The sequence below is a fragment of the Colletotrichum navitas genome (genome assembly GCF_030913465.1).
Source record: "Colletotrichum navitas strain CBS 125086 chromosome Unknown LY79scaffold_24, whole genome shotgun sequence".
Classification (NCBI taxonomy): Eukaryota; Fungi; Ascomycota; class Sordariomycetes; order Glomerellales; family Glomerellaceae; genus Colletotrichum; species Colletotrichum navitas.
Genome location: NW_026850570.1, coordinates 66756 through 83172, shown reverse-complemented (window position 1 = coordinate 83172; position 16417 = coordinate 66756). Strand labels below are relative to the sequence as shown.

Genomic DNA, 16417 nt, shown 5'->3' with positions numbered 1-16417 from the left:
CCACACCCCCTCTCCTCTCTCACCCCCTACCCCCGCCCGAAAACTTTGTCGCGAGGCGTCGCCGCGAGGCGTCGCCGCGAGGCAACCATCTCCGGTGCTGGCCCTCACATGATTATATCGGAGAAACGTAAAGAAATAAGCTCCTGTCAGAATCTGGCTCAGATAGCCCTAATGGCCAAATCTGGCTGCAGCTTGTACCTGTGCTGGCAGACGGCAGCATGTCTTGTCCCCGGTCGTCCCGTCTGGGGTTTTTGTTAGTGACGGGTACACCAGATAGGAGAGACCGGCCATTGTGTTCGTTGTACAGGCACGCGTGCGTTACTCGCGTGGGAGAATGAGGACCCGTTAGTCAAGTAACGTGAGTAGTGGAAAACAGGCAAAGGGGTGGCCCTGGTGAAAAGGGCGTAGGTGGCAGATGGCCCAGTTTTCGAAGAAAACCTAGTAGCCGAAGCGGGTCAGTGTATGGAGAGTTCTGGTCTGGTTGCGAAGTACACGTGAATCAGACTCAATCACTCGGCATTCTGTCAGCCATACAAGGAAGTGATTCCGATAATTTGCTGTGCCTAGTGTGTGGTGGCTCCAGAGTTCAATTACGGGTGCAGAAGAACAGGAATGTCGTAGGAACACGGGTGGGAGGAGGCTCAGCAGGAAGACGTGTAATATGAATGGTAATCGAGTGCTAAACTGTATTGGAAGTGTCTCCGGCAAGTGCTACTGTGATGGCGATAATCCCACCTGTTGGGCTAACACACCGTGTTATCGAAGGATGCCTCCTTGGGCGGTCCAAATCCAGGGACATACTCAAATCGACCAGACATCGAACTTTTGATGAAGATCAATTGTCAAATAGCCAAGCCTTTCTAGCCCTGCGTTTCATCTCTTAGGATTAGTACCTATCCTAGATGGCGTGACGATACCGAGTGCCAAAAGTTCCTTATTGAGAGAACGCCGGTTTTAATACTCGATTTCGGCACTAAGGGACGGAACAGAATGTACAGTACAGTACCTCAGACACAAAACACGATTAAATGTCAGCCTTTACGAGCACTTAATACCCCATTATTAGGTATCGATATCTGTACATATAATCGAGGTAATCCATGAAGAGCACTGGAGGACGCAAAGCCCTCGCTGGGGCGGCCAGAATGCAATGTAAATGTTGAAACAAAACATTTGAACGTTGAATTCTTTGATATGTTATATGAAGGTAATCGTTTATCTCAACATTGGAAAAAATGTAGCCACTATAGTGACTAGTTGCACTTGAAGCTTTGATGTTGCACCCAGTGTTACTAGGTTCCCACGTTATAGCAACGTAAGCACCATTCCCATCAAAGTTGCCGCAAATGATAGGCTCAGTGAAATACTCAAAACGCCGGCAGCGCCATCCAGACCACTTCCTCTCGACGTCTCTGCCCCCATCGCTTCCGCGCTTGTCGCCGTCGTCGTTATCCCAATCTGGAGTGGGAAGCTGACATTATCCGCTGCCGTAACCCCGGGGCAGACGCCCTCAAGCAGTTGCTTCGTGAACAAGTTCGCTGCCTCGGTTGGGCAAACAATCTGGAGGCAGTTCCTGGCAAATCATATTAGCCCGAAACATCCTGAAGAGCCGCCCGCGCCTGAGACTTACGCCCCGATCGTCTGGTAGGCCGGGCAGTAGCAGTCGGTCATGACGCCGGCGGCGGCCGTCGCACCCGTGCCGTCGAGTGTTCTTGTCGCGTACGGCGAACAGTCGCTCTTTGTCAATTGCGCCAGCATCGCCGAGTTTGCGCACTCCGTCCAGGACCTGCGTGGTCACGCCGGTCAGCGATTCAGTAACACCTGGTGTCCATGTGACGATACGTACAGCCACGGCGCGATTAAGCCTTTGGTCGTACATAGTTCCTCCCACTGCGTCATTCTCGGCTTCGCGGGGCCGGCCAGTGTAGGCATGATGGCTGGGACCGTTGCATACGTTGGCGTCTGCGCAGCTGCGAGCTAAGGCATATTCAGAACATTGAGGACGAGAAGGAGAAGTACGAGGCCCTTTGTCTGAGTTGGATTCCTTCTCATTGTCATTTTGGTGGTCGCTTTAGCAAGCAGATCTCAACAGTCATACAGATAAATGAGCTAAAGCAGCATCGGCCATCGATACGCGGTAGCTAGTCGCTATGTATGTATCCTAGAGGAAAACCAGAACTCCTGCGGGGATACGTCAATTAGCTGCCTTCGACGTATGCTCTTTTGATGGTAACGTGTGGTCGGTCAAGGGGAAATTGCGCTTGGTTCGATTCGTCCTCCAACCCACTTGCTATGCCGCTTGCTTGCATCGTCAGATACTGGCTAATGAGAATGCGCAGCAGTCTGGTCCGCAAAGGTCCTTGCTTTAATCTCATATAGGGGTTCCCATGCCAAACAACGAAACATAATGAAGGAGTGGGGGCTGTCAGGTCGAGGGAAATGCAATGGAGTTTATTCACGATGATGCGAGACATATCGCATGGACTGTTAATACACCCTCAGTGGTCTTGTAATAGTTGCAGAAACAATGGGCGCGAAAGCCCATTTGGGTTGGAAGTCACCCACACCAGCTGGCACCAGATGGCAGTCGGCAGCTTTGACCGGGGCACTGCACTATGTAGAAGCCGACGATATGCGGCCAAGCTCTCCTCCAGTTGACTAACGACTTGCCGATCAGCCCCTCGTTGACAATCTCTAAACAATTCAACTCCAAAATGCTTGCCATCCGTCCAGCAATCTGTAAGGCGTGCAAGAGGGTCCAGGCCAGCCGAATCCCTGCGAGGGGGTTCGCAACCGCCAGCGGCCCAATTCAGCATCCACCCCGCGACAACTACGTGAAGCTCGTCGAGGTCGGTCCCCGAGACGGACTGCAGAACGAAAAGAAGACGATACCCCTCGCCACCAAGATCGAGTTGATCGAAAGGCTCGCCAAAACGGGCGTCTCTACGATTGAAGGCGGCTCTTTCGTCTCTCCTAAATGGGTTCCCCAGGTAAGTCTACTTACTGCATGCGGTCTGACAATCTTCGGAAAGCCGTATTGTTAACGTTGCACACTTGCAGATGGCCAATTCAAGCGACATCCTCGAGCACATCCTGAAACGAAACATCTCCTCCCCATTGCAGCAAACATCATATTCGTTCCTCACCCCGAACATCAAGGGACTGCAAAACGCCCAGGCGCTGCTGGCGAAGTACCCCGGCGCTTTCGCATCGCAGCTCCAGCCATCAGCAGACACATCAAAGCCCGCCGTCGAAATTGCCGTCTTTGCGGCCGCGACTGAGTCCTTTTCCAAGAAGAACCTCAACTGCGACATTGCGACATCACTCGACCGTTTCCGTGAGGTCATCCGTGATGCCAAGGCCGCCGGTCTCCGTGTCCGCGCATACGTTTCCGTCGTTCTCGGCTGCCCCTTCGAGGGCTATGACGTCGACCCGCACAAGGTGGCCGAGATATCCACGGAACTGTTGGAGTCGGGCGCCGACGAGGTTTCGCTGGGAGATACCACCGGCATGGGCACGGCTCCGCGGACGAAGGAACTGCTAAACTGCATGAGAGCTGCGGGCATCAGGAATGAGGACATTGCCATGCACTTTCACGACACGTACGGCCAGGCGCTGGTGAACACGGCCGTTTCTTTGGAACACGGCATTCGCACGTTTGACAGCAGTGTTGGTGGGCTTGGAGGATGTCCGTATAGCCCTGGTGCTACTGGCAACGTGTCCACAGAGAACATGGTTTACTTTATCGAAAGTTTGGGCATGGAGACTGGCATCGATCTGGATGCCATGTCGGATATCGGTGCTTGGATCACGGGCGAGCTGGGAAAGGCCAACGACAGCACTGTTGGCAAGGCGGTATTAGGAGCCAGAGCTCGTGAAGAGGCGGCGTAATTGGGTTACGATTCTTGATGGAATTCAAGCCTACCTAAATAATTGGGGGTTGAGACATCTGTTTTGCTTTTTTGGAAAAACGTTGCACGTCTTTCACATATCAATGGTGCAGTCCTAGGATCTAGGTACTCTTAAACGACTGTGAGGGAGGAGATGCAGTCATGTGATGTCACTGCACACTGGCGCTAACGCCCAACCTGACACGCTGACGCTGGGAAGCTCCCAGGCGCGCCCCCCTCTCCCCTCAGTGAAGTTAGGACCACTGATCTTATCGGCGGCACTACCTGTGGCTGTGACCCAGCTTGCCGAGTGGGCTCCACCAAGACGAAGCAAGCTCCAGTGCTGTGCATTTGACGACACTGCAACGACCTGCCAACCTCCTCCAGCTAACCTACGTCGCCTCGCAACGTCTCCATTCATCCGTCTACCCGCGCCCTTCCTAATCGACCCTCTCGACTCAACACGCATTGTCTTCTACACGGGCGCTGTCTCATTGATAGTCAGAAGCAATGAGTGACCCCCGGGAGCCCTCCTACTCCATCGTGCCGAGGATTCGGTACAACACCGTTGGCGGTGTCAACGGACCCCTCGTCATCCTCGAGAATGTGCGTGTCGCCCGTCGCGCCGGCCATCGCAGCGAGATGCTGGGGCTGCAACGCTGACTTCGCGTCTAGGTCAAATTCCCTAGATACAACGAGATTGTCTCCTTGACCCTGCCCGATGGAACCAACAGACAGGGTCAGGTCCTTGAGGCCCGAGGTATTTACCGTTCCACACCTGTTTGCATTAGCCTGCTTGCTGACCAAAATCTACAGGTGACCGAGCCGTTGTCCAGGTATGCGAGTCGAGCGATCGTGCGAAAAACACCGATTGACGATGGAAACAGGTCTTCGAGGGTACATCGGGCATCGATGTCCAGAAGGTATGAGATCATGGCAATCTCGACGAAGAATGCGTGCGCTAAATTTTTGCCAGACGAAAGTCGAATTCACGGGCCAGAGCTTGAAGCTCGGTGTGTCGGAGGACATGCTCGGTCGTATCTTTGATGGCTCCGGACGTGCCATCGACAAGGGCCCCAAGGTCTTGGCCGAGGACTACCTTGACATCAACGGCAGTCCCATCAACCCCTTCTCCCGCGTAGGTTCACGTCCCCCTCGCGGCTTCTGGACTAGGTGCTGACGTAGCATAGGAATACCCCGAGGAAATGATCTCGACCGGCATCTCTGCCATCGACACCATGAACTCCATCGCTCGTGGCCAAAAGATCCCCATTTTCTCTTCGTCTGGTCTGCCACACAACGAAATCGCCGCCCAGATCTGCAGACAGGCCAGTTTGGTCCAGAAGCAGGGTGTTACCAACAAGGGCGTCCATGACGGCCACGAAGAGAACTTCTCCATTGTTTTCGGTGCCATGGGTGTCAACTTGGAGACGGCCAGATTCTTCACCCGCGATTTCGAGGAGAACGGCAGTCTGGAGCGTGTCACTCTCTTCCTCAACCTTGCCAACGACCCTACGTAAGTACTCCGTGGCGCAAATCGCAAGACAATGGACTGACAATCGCGCAGTATCGAGCGTATCATTACTCCTCGTCTCGCCCTCACGACCGCCGAATACTACGCCTACCAGCTCGAGAAGCACGTCCTCGTTATTCTGACCGATTTGTCCGCCTACTGCGACGCCCTTCGTGAGGTTTCGGCCGCACGCGAGGAAGTCCCGGGTCGTCGTGGTTACCCCGGTTACATGTACACTGATTTGTCCACCATTTACGAGCGCGCCGGTCGTGTGTCGGGACGTAACGGTTCCATCACTCAGGTGCCTATTTTGACTATGCCCAACGAGGATATCACCCACCCTATTCCCGACTTGACGGGCTACATCACGGAGGGTCAGATCTTCGTCGACAGAGGTCTCTACAACCGTGGTATCTACCCGCCCATCAACGTTCTGCCGTCTCTGTCCCGTCTCATGAAGTCTGCCATTGGCGAGGGCATGACTCGCAAGGACCACGGCGATGTTTCCAACCAACTTTACGCCAAGTATGCCATCGGTCGTGACGCCGCTGCCATGAAGGCTGTCGTCGGTGAGGAGGCTCTGTCCGCTGAGGACAAGCTTTCCCTCGAGTTCCTCGAGAAGTTCGAGCGCCAGTTCATCAACCAGGGTCAGTACGAGGCGCGCACCATTTACGAGTCTCTTGACCTCGCTTGGAGCTTGCTCCGTTTGTACCCCAAGGAGCTCCTCAACCGTATTCCCGGCAAGATTCTCAACGAGTTCTACCAGCGCGCGGCAAAGGAAGCCAAGGATAAGGGCAAGCAGAGAGAGCAGGTGCAGCAAAACGAGGAGAACCTGATTGACGCATAAGCGGAGGGACGTCCCGTGCGGGTGCTTGAATCTCCAGAGGCCGGCAGCGTGGAATGACAACCGGTTAACGTTTGTGTATACGTATGTGGGGCCCGAAAGAGTGTGTCGGGCAGCTTTTGGACCTAGACAATGGCATGCAAATTATCAGTTCGCAACCAGCCATGTCTTCTAGTGATGTTTCTGTTTGTAGAGAACGAGCTGCAATATCCGTTATTACTTTCCATCTCAGACGTGCCCTTACTCTCGGTGCTGGTTAAAGGAAAAGGACAATTATTGAAACCTTACCGTTTAACATAACGAATATAGTGCCTGACGATGACTTCGAAGCTGATGATGTACTGACACCATGGCCGAGACCCAGTCTGCAGCGGCATTGAGGAGCACCCGCACGGACCAACGTCGTCAGCCGGGCGCACCGCCTCATCGAACCCCACATCCTCCACACCGGGCCAACTCCCCACCATGCCTGCGGCTACCGCTACCTTACCTCACCTCTCGGCCTTACCTGACGCAAGACGAGAGTCGCTACGCAAAGCCTACATCGAGAACCCCGTGCCATTGGACTGCGTACCGATAACCCTCGATCCCTTTGCCATTCTGCAAAACACGTTCACCTCGAACCGATCGGCACCTGCGACAATGTCCATCATCCAGCAACACACGTCCGCCACGCTCAGCGATGCCTGGCGGACCATCAACATCGACGCTCTGCAAGAGGACTCGGCTTGTAACTTTGACACGTCAACGCTGCGCCCGCCACAGCCTGAGATTGGCGAGGACGAGGTGCGGCAGCTCGCCGGCCAGGTGCGGCAGCTGCTCCGTGGCGGTGACGCCGAGGGTGCATTGAGGGGGTGCTTGGAGTTTCCCGTCTACAACGGTCCCGATGCCGCCAAGGTGCGTTGGCCCCCTTCTCCAGTTGGATGTTTTTTTTTCCACGCCGGAATAGCACCCTGTATACTGGCGTCAGGCTTCCAACATAGTCGCTAACGTGCTTTTTCGACAGGACGCCCACCTCCAGACCATCACCGAGGTTCTCCAGTCCATCAAGGCCTCGGAGATGACGCCCCTCCTCAAGGCTATCTACGGCTCGGCTGGCGGCCCCGAGCTGCTCGACGTCCTCATGAAGTACATCTACAAGGGCATGGCGGGATCCGCGGCCGGCTCTGGCGGCCTGAAATCGCCGCCACCGCAGGCCGCCCCCACGGGCTTCAGCCAGATGGGCGGCCGACCGGGAGCCACGAACGAGAGCGTGGGTAGCGCAATGAGCGTGCTGCTCAGCTGGCACGAGAAGGTTGTCGACGTGGCTGGCTTGGGTACCATTGGCCGTGTCATGACTGACTGGAGAAGGGTTTAAGGGTGGGGGCGGGTTGCAAGGAGAGAGAGAAGAAGGCAGACGGGTGGGGAGGTGGCGATAATGAAGTTCATGACGAGCGCGGGCCATGCTCGGTGTAGGCAAATACAAGCTTGCCTTCAACGATTCCAAATTTAGACAGACTGGCGTGTCGACAACGAAAGCCATAGATTTTCCTTCATGTCTTTGCTATTTTACACCAGCCTTCTTTGGCGGGCGGGGTATTGTTACAAGTGTCACAGCATCTAGTTGGACTCTAGGATGTCTTTGAGGTTCACATCTCCAGTGCCCCTCGGCAACGGCTTGGGCTGATTGCCGCCCTCGCGCCAACCGATCATGTAGATGATTCTAAACGTCGCGGGTATGCTCCCGTCCTCGTTGCCGTGGAGTTCCCTGTAGATGCCCTCGTTCGCAAGGAGCACCTCTCTCCTGATGGGGCCCATCTCTCTCCCCAGGATGGCGTTGCCCTCTCCCATGGCCTGCAGGTCCTGCATCAGGGCGAATGTGTCAGGGTAGTCGACGACAATGTCGTCGACGTCGACTGTCAGCATCTTGAAGCCGGCGCGCTGCATTAGACCGCCGACGTCGCGGGTGTCGGCCAGCGGCGACACGTGTGGGGAGATGCCACCGCGCCTCTCCTGCTCGGCGAGCTGCAGCGAGGTGCGCAGCTCAAAGAGGCTGTCGCCGCCGATCATGGCGCCGATGAAGGGGCTGTCGGGCTTCAGGACGTTGTTGATCTGGGTCAGGACGCCGGGGAGATCGTTGATCCAGTGCAGGCTCAGGGAGCTCAGGACGAGGTCGAAGGTCTCGGGGGGGAAGGGGACGTGCTCCTCGTCGACGAGGACCTGGCGGGTGATGTTGATGTCGGCGTTGAAGGGGAGGTCGGCGTCGCGGTGCAGGAGGGCGTGGGACGACTCGGCGGCGACGAGCTCGTCAATGCGCGTTGACAGGGCCGGGGTTATGGGCTTCGCCGGGTCCGGGTCGGGGTTCTCGCGGGTGAGGGCGCGGGCGATGTTGCATGAGTTGGCGCCGAGGTCGAGGACACGGGGGAACCTTCGCTTGATGTCCTGTCGTTTTTTTGCACACGCGCATGTCAGCGACCACCCTCATTTGGCGAGCAATGTCACAGATGGGCCCCCCTTGTGTCCATGTCGGGGAAGAGGGGGGCGGGGTTTGTTTGGAGGTGAGACTTACAAGCAACCTCTCGCAGAGACGGTTCGCGACCTCGTCCTTGAGGTAGTCGGCCTGGCGACTGGCCTCGACGTTGGAGGCGGCGCGCTCCTTTTGGAGCCACTTTGTGCGGCGGTTGAAGACCTGGAAGGCCTGGGCGCCGACGCCGCCGCCGGAGGCGAAGGCGTAGGAGCGGCGGGGGACGGCGCCGGCGAGGAGGCGGGAGCCCGGCGCGGACGGAGCAGCCGCCGCGAGGCACAGGGGTTTGATCGTGCGGTTCATTACTGGCATTACATTTCTGGAACGGGCGGAGGCGAACATGGGGGGAGAGTTCGGATCTGGAATTGGGATGGTCGCAAGTGCAAGAGAGAGAGAGGGAAGAGGGAGGGGGGGAGGTGTAAAAAAGAAGGTTTTCTTATTTTTGGACCGATAGCTAGGGGGGGAAGATACACTAGAAGCTTCAATGGGAATTCACGACCTTCAATGATACAACACATTTCGAGCTTCGCTAATTGGCAGGAACAAGTTTAGGTTAGCGTGCCGAGGTACGTATCTCTCGACGGGGTTGGATGCACACCCGTCTTGGGTGCTCAGGAACATCCACCCCGGCGGGACAGAGTCTACAGACAAGCTGATATTGTCCCCCCCTGTCAACCTGAGAGTACCGTGCACAATAACAGCAATAAACCTCATATCCTAAAGGCTGCAGGTTCAAATCCAGTTTTCTTAGATTTTTTTTTTTTAATTATAAATGGCTCCGCCGGGGAGGGTTGGAATGGTACTAACCCACCCTGCTTCCTATGCTGCGCTTTGGGTCGGGATGGGCCAAGACCATCCCTTTTGCCTCTAAGATAGTTGTGTTATCACCCGAATCCACTGTCTGCTGAGTTTTATTGCTGTTATTGTGCACGGTACTCTCGGGTTGACAGGGGGGACAATATCAGCTTGTCTGATCACTCGGCGGGACAGGTCGAGTTGCCCATCAGTCAGCGCCGGAGAGTAGGTTCATGTCTACATACCTACACACGTGTGTACCCAAGTAAATCAAGGTACTCCATACTACGTACGCTCCACGCTTCCGCTAATCACCGGGCAGACCTTGCAACCCTTGATGCACCAAGTCACCCCGGTCCTCGAGAAATAAGCAACAAGCAGCGCTGGGACGTTGGAACTCCAGAGTTGCAGCGGTCGACTGACTGGTGGGCGGTTTGACAGGCCCGTTCGACTGCGCTTTCACCCTTCGTCCGGTCCGTAGGGCCAATTGACCGCCGTCTCGCCATCTCCACACATTGCTACGGTCTTATGCTCCCAAGCCTTCCGGGCCTAGTACGAGAGCCTGAGCCTCCACTGTTTCTAAAGTGTCGTTTTCTACCTCTCACTCTCACTACTCTCACACATATTCTCTCGCTCTCCCGCTCTCACCCGCGAAGCTCAAAGCCCCTGGGCCCCTTTCCTAGGTGTTTATGTTACCCGTCTTGCCCACTCCCCTTGTCTCCCGTGCAACGTCGCGAATCGGTCAGCCCCCTATTCCGCCAATCTACTGCCCACGCCCTTACTCGCGTGCGCGTCAAACCCCCGGGAAGCAAACCTGTCCACAGTCGCCCCTCCCCCGAGACGCAGTGTCAAGACACGCCCGCAGCGGGACTTGCCGCCCGGATTTGAGTTCGAGCCGCCGAGTCCGCCGTTCACTGTTCACCGAGCCGACCGTTGATCCATCCCCCAAACCCCACGCATCAGCAATCTAGCTAGCGAACCGGCTGCTGGGGTAAGCGAGCGGCAATTCCAACCAATACCCCTCGCGCGAATGGAGTGAAAGCCCGACGCTCGCCCAGAGCAGACAACACCACTCCCACCGATTCCCCGTATCCCAACATCGAATCGAGGCCGCAATCGCGCCACGTGTGCGAAATACCTGTGGCTGAGGTCCACCGACGTCCGCCCGTCCGTCGACTCCGTCCGTCCCGTCCCGCGAAGAGGAGGGGGGAAGAGCCGTTGGAGATAGACAAGACCCGACCGAGAAATCCCCTTGTCCGACTCGAGAACCACCGCAAACATGTCGTCCGCAGCGTCCGGCTTCCTTGGCCGTTCGACGAGCAACAACTCGAACATGCGAGGACTGGTACAGTTCATTGCCGACCTGAGAAACGCCAGAGCTAGGGAGCTGGAGGAGAAGCGAATCAACAAGGAGTTGGCCAACATTCGGTAAGCAAAGCACCCTTCACCGGGCATGCTGACCCGCAATATTCCACCATGGCATACTGACGAATCCCCCTGCGTGCAGACAAAAGTTCAAGGGTGAGGATCGACTTTGATCTTTCGAAGGCGGAGTGAGGTCGTGCTAACCTTTGTATAGACGGAAACCTCAGTGGCTACCACAAGAAGAAATATGTGTGCAAGGTAAGGAAGCTCTGCTGCAGCATGGGTTTGAGGCAGTGGGCTGACGATCCGCGAAGCTCCTCTACATCTACATCCTCGGATGGAACGTCGATTTTGGCCACCTCGAAGCCGTCAACCTCATTTCGGCGAACAAGTACTCGGAGAAGCAGATTGGCTACCTTGCCATGACCCTCTTCCTGCACGAGAAGCACGAGCTCCTGCACCTAGTCGTCAACAGTATACGAAAGGACTTGTTGGACCACAACGAGCTGTTCAATTGTCTAGCTCTCCACGCGATCGCCAACGTTGGTGGCAGGGAAATGGGAGAGGCCCTTAGCGGAGAGGTCCACAGGCTTTTGATCTCGCCGTATGTAACGGCCTAAAATGGTTCGCGAATGGTAGGCTGACAGGTACACAGGACTTCCAAGGCGTTCGTCAAGAAGAAGGCATCCCTCACACTCCTCCGCTTGTACCGCAAAAACCCCGACATCGTTCAACCGCAGTGGGCCGAACGCATCATCTCGCTGATGGACGACGTGGATGTCGGCGTAGCTGTGTCCGTCACATCACTCGTCATGGCCCTTGCCCAGGATAACCTGGACGCGTACAAGGGGGCATACGCCAAGGCCGCCGCAAGGATGAAGAGAATAGTCATCGATGGCGAGTACACTCCGGACTATCTTTATTACAAGGTTCCGTGTCCCTGGCTCCAGGTCAAGCTTCTGCGCCTACTGCAGTACTTCCCCCCTTCGGGTGAGTTGTGAATGAGGCCCCGGATTGAGTGACGGAGAACTAAATTACTTCAGACGATACCTACATCCGTGATATGATCCGAGAGTCCCTGCAAAAGATTTTGAACCTCGCGATGGAGCAGACGAAGAACGTGCAGCAGAATAACGCCCAGAACGCCGTTCTCTTCGAAGCCATCAACCTCATTATTCACCTCGACAACGAGAATGCGTTACTGAAGCAGATTTCGTCTCGTTTGGGACGGTTCTTGACTTCTAGGGAAACCAACGTCCGCTACTTGGGATTGGAGGCCATGACGCATCTCGCAGCTCGTATCGACACTCTGGAGCCGATCAAGCAGCACCAGGACGTTATCCTTGGGTCTCTCAAGGACAGGGATATCAGTGTGCGGAGGAAGGGTCTCGACCTCCTTTACAGCATGTGCGACTCGTCGAATGCTCAGGTCATTGTCGGCGAGCTTCTTCATTACCTCCAGAACGCTGACTTTGCGATCCGCGAGGAGATGGTGCTGAAGATTGCTATTCTGACCGAACGATACGCCACTGATGTACAGTGGTACGTCGACATATCGTTGCGCCTGATTGCCATGGCCGGTGATCACGTCAGTGACGAGGTGTGGCAGCGTGTCATTCAGATCGTGACGAACAACGAGGAGTTGCAGGTTTATGCGTCCCAGCACTCCCTGCAGTATGTCAAGTCAGACCACTGCCACGAGACGCTGGTTAAAATCGGAGCGTACATCTTGGGCGAATTCGGTCATCTCATCGCCGATCAGCCCAAGTGCAGTCCCATTGAACAGTTCCTGGCTCTCCAGAGCAAGATTGCCGCTTGTTCGTCAGGTACAAGGGCTATGATCCTTTCTTGTTATGTCAAATTCGTCAATCTTTTCCCCGAAATCAAGCCCCAGCTCCTGAAGGCCTTCCAAGTCTTCAGTCACACACTCGACTCCGAGCTTCAGCAGAGAGCATGCGAGTACCTGACGCTGGCAACCATGCCAACAGACGATCTCCTGCGAACCGTCTGCGATGAGATGCCCCCTTTCTCGGAACGACAGTCTGCCCTGCTCGCCAGAGTGCATCAGAAGCACGCCAATACCAGTGATAAGAGAACCTGGATTGTTGGTGGTAAGGATGCCAACGCAGACGCGGCAGAGCTGAAGATAGCCAAGGAGGGTGGCCTTAAGCGAACCTTCAGCACAAACGGCAACCCTAACGCCAGCAACGGAGGCCCCAACGGAACAAACGGCAACGGCGTCAACGACTTGGCTGGTCTGGACATGAGCAACATTGGACCCGCTGAGCCCAAGACGAAGGCACCCAACTTGGCAAGTGCCGCTCACTTATCCCCCAACTGGGAGATCGGATACAACAAACTGCTGCTTAAGGCAGAAGGCATTTTGTACGAGGATGGCCAGATTCAAGTCGGTGTGCGGTCCGAGTACAGAGGCCAAATGGCATGTTTGATTCTGTACTTCAAGAACAAGACGCCCACCGCGTTGAGCTCTTTTACCACAACACTGGACCTTGACGAAAACGAGAAGGGCAAGCTCACGTGGGACGTGAAGAACCTGCCAGAGAGCACGGTCTACCAGGGCGGGCAGTCCCAGCAGGTCGTTATGTTCGAGTGCAAGAGAGTATTTGACAAGAGCCCGACGATACGCATCAGCTACCTCGCTGGTGCTCTCCAGGCTGTCACCCTGAAGCTGCCCATCACCGCCCATAAGTTTATGGACCCTGCAGACCTCTCCGCAGAAGACTTCTTCAGACGTTGGAAGCAGATTGGCGGAGCCCCCCGCGAAGCGCAGCAGATCTTCGGTCTGACCCCTGGCAAGGCGGATAGGGAGTTGACTGAGTTCTTTGTTCGGCAAACGGTTGAGGGCTTCAGGTGGCGTGTCCTTGACGGCGTTGACCCGAACGCCAAGAACTTTGTTGGAGCGAGCGTTCTTCACACATCTGAGGCGGGCAAGTTTGGTTGCTTGATGCGCCTTGAGCCGAACTACGGCACGAAGGTAATTCCACATCCTATCTATTTCATCAAACGGCGTTCCTTTGCTAACAATCATTCTCAGATGATTCGCCTCACCGTCCGCGCCACTGACGATAGCGTCCCCGCCGTTCTTCTGAAGATCATGCAGGAGCGCCTCGCCGCCGGTTACACGCCGGAAAAGTTCCAAGCGCCGACCCCGGCTGACATATCGGACGCATTTAGCAATGTCATGGTTACATAGCGCAGCACCGTTCTGTTATAATGCACACGATTACTTTCTTAATGGCATACCCACGCCCCGGTGTTGTTTTCTCGTCCCTTGCCCGTGGCTGTTGTCGTCGATGTCAATGTGTTTTATGCATGGCAAAATACTGGGCATGGGCGTCTCTGGTGGTATCGCGGTGGCACTCATTCTCCAAAGGTAGCAAAACGAGAGGTGAGCGTCATTTATTGGAGGGCGTAACGATAAAAGTAGGTCAGGTTTCGAAGACCTGATCGCGTTCCATTCCGGCGGTGATGCTCTTGCGTCTATCTTTGGGTCCCCTCTTGGCCAATGTAGAGGTAGGCTCCGGGAGTGGCAAGACAGTGCCACTGGTGAGGCCCTAATCCCGCCGTCTTTAGAGAGTATAATGGCATCGAAAGCAAACGCTTTGCACGCGGAAGTCATGATATTCGGTTTTTTTTTCTCTCTCCGAATCATTCGCAACCAATGTTCATTATCATAATAGCTTGACCTTCATACAGTGCCACTTAGCCTCAGCTCCGTCACAGGCTATATCATGTGTGTGTATATCCGCACTAATAGATTAGACGCCGCTGTCCAAGGTCCGGTCGTGGAGGGCGGTAAGGTTGAGCTGTGGACAAGGCCAAAGTTAGCTGTTAAAAAAGAAAAGAAAAAAGAAAGAAGAAGAAGAAGAAGACTAGAAGACTAGAAGAATACTCACAGGAGTATGGTTCAGCCACCAGTAGGAGTCAACATCATCCAGCGTGAGCTCCCCGCCATCCCCGCCTCCATGGAGGCGGCGGAGGAGCTCGTGACGGCAGGGCAACCCCCACTGTCTTTGGAAGTTTCCTGTACATGGAGGTAGGTCGCCGCGCTGCGCAAAGGCGTTGTGGGCAGGCATATACTCTTCGTATAGCAAGTCAAGTGCCTGAAAAGATAGCCGGAAGGTAAGGCCCTGAAGCATTCGAGAGTGCTGTGCCCTCGGCCGCTGACGGCGCTGCTCGGAGCCTAACCTAATATAGTAATCTTGGTGCCCGTCGCTGACCATGTGTAGGATCTTTGTGTGTAGGCTTTGGAGGTCGGAGACGTCGCGGACGAGGTGGGACGCTAGCCCTCTGCGGCCGCCCTGCGTGAGCAACGCCGTCTTGATCCCGTAGTTGCGTACCCTGTTGATCTTGAAGGCGGCAAACTGTGGGTAGCATGGCAGGTAGCGCGCCTCGAAATGGGCGACAATTTCTGGGTTTAATTAGCCAAGTTTGTGAAGGGGAGAGAGAACCAGGTGACGCACCCTCCTGATCTTCAAAGCGGCGTTTGAGCGACGTCCAGGTATTCCAAAACGCCGCCTCGGTTGGCGCGTCAACAACTGCCCTCCAGGCGGCAAGAAGCCCGTCGGGGTTGCGGGTGTAGACCACCTCGTCGTCTGCCGTCGTAGGGGTGGCGGTAGTGGATGTGGATGCGGTGGCGTTTGTTGTGCCGGCCTGCCGATCCACCCCGGACACGGTATTGCCGCCACGGGCTTCGGGCCAAACCCCGGCATCGTCGACCGGAGCGACAGGCGCATCCTCGACAGGCCCGCGCCACAAGTTCTTGATGTGTGAGGCCGCCTTCTTGAGTAATTGCTGAACACAGAGCTGACGATGCGTTGTAGCCGGGAGCACTGACTTGACCGCTTTTATTAGACGCTGGTCGAGGTCTGTGATAACGACGGAGGGCTGTGGTATTCTCTCCGTCTCAAGCAGCGTCTTCATCTGCGAAAGGGCCTGTTCCAAGGCACGTGTGTCCTTGCCCGACACAAGGCAAAAACACGCGCTGAAGGTGGTCTGCACGGCAGTAGTCCCGACAACTTGCAGAAGCGGCATGTGGAAACGGTTAGTCTACCCGAGCAGAAGAGGGTCAGCAAGAACGGCAGAAGACTAATCTCGCACTATTAGCAACGGCCTACCTTATAGGTAATACCTATGGTTAACACCCCAGGGTACCTTCGCCAGAGTTCCAAGCCCTTGCGATAGGTCCAGAAGACCCCTGTTACGCTGCCGTCCTTGTCGCGGTTACAAGCGAAATACGGAATGTCTTCGCATTCGGTAAGCACGTCGATGAAAAGCTGGATGGAGGTCGGTCGGCTGGACGCGTCGTGGCGCAGGCCCTCCCGTGTATCCTCGGCGTCTCGGGCAGTGATCATGGTTTGCTCTTGTGACCGGAGCCAACTGACGATGTCTCGTGGCCCCGTCATCCCTTTGGCGAGCGTCGTACTACGTAGGTAAGTACGGTCAGTTGGTGCTGCGCTCGTTGTGTGGGGTGCAGATTAAGCATA

At 55.6% G+C, this 16417-nt stretch overlaps 5 protein-coding genes across 5 annotated transcripts; 3 read left to right on the top strand and 2 right to left on the bottom strand.

Moving 5' to 3' along the window:
* Nucleotides 1–1383: 1383 nt before the first annotated feature.
* On the bottom strand, nt 1384–2283 carry LY79DRAFT_174254 (uncharacterized protein). Its single transcript, XM_060551245.1, has 3 exons — nt 2099–2283; nt 1847–2044; nt 1384–1786 (listed from the first exon to the last, which is right to left on the bottom strand). The coding sequence occupies exons 1-3, from the start codon at nt 2126–2128 to the stop codon at nt 1511–1513; spliced, it is 504 nt and encodes a 167-aa protein (XP_060414872.1). The 5' UTR covers nt 2129–2283; the 3' UTR covers nt 1384–1510.
* Nucleotides 2284–2714: 431 nt separating this feature from the next.
* Nucleotides 2715–6567, top strand: LY79DRAFT_649218 (P-loop containing nucleoside triphosphate hydrolase protein; the record flags this gene model as incomplete). Its single annotated transcript, XM_060562516.1, has 10 exons — nt 2715–2756; nt 2814–2990; nt 3061–3855; nt 4392–4496; nt 4566–4650; nt 4707–4726; nt 4778–4813; nt 4867–5028; nt 5081–5406; nt 5458–6567. 10 exons carry the CDS (start codon nt 2715–2717, stop codon nt 6248–6250), a joined length of 2541 nt encoding a protein of 846 aa, XP_060414871.1. The 3' UTR covers nt 6251–6567.
* Nucleotides 6568–6889: 322 nt separating this feature from the next.
* Nucleotides 6890–7604, top strand: LY79DRAFT_514125 (ARP2/3 complex 16 kDa subunit; the record flags this gene model as incomplete). Its single annotated transcript, XM_060554563.1, has 2 exons — nt 6890–7144; nt 7254–7604. 2 exons carry the CDS (start codon nt 6890–6892, stop codon nt 7602–7604), a joined length of 606 nt encoding a protein of 201 aa, XP_060414870.1.
* Nucleotides 7605–7846: 242 nt separating this feature from the next.
* On the bottom strand, nt 7847–9053 carry LY79DRAFT_669127 (methyltransferase domain-containing protein; the record flags this gene model as incomplete). Its single annotated transcript, XM_060563599.1, has 2 exons — nt 7847–8668; nt 8796–9053. 2 exons carry the CDS (start codon nt 9051–9053, stop codon nt 7847–7849), a joined length of 1080 nt encoding a protein of 359 aa, XP_060414869.1.
* Nucleotides 9054–10629: 1576 nt separating this feature from the next.
* LY79DRAFT_174139 (adaptin N terminal region-domain-containing protein) lies at nt 10630–14139 on the top strand. Its single transcript, XM_060551244.1, has 7 exons — nt 10630–10973; nt 11053–11066; nt 11125–11168; nt 11225–11514; nt 11566–11900; nt 11954–13905; nt 13966–14139. Exons 1-7 carry the CDS (start codon nt 10825–10827, stop codon nt 14122–14124), a joined length of 2943 nt encoding a protein of 980 aa, XP_060414868.1. The 5' UTR covers nt 10630–10824; the 3' UTR covers nt 14125–14139.
* Nucleotides 14140–16417: the final 2278 nt, after the last annotated feature.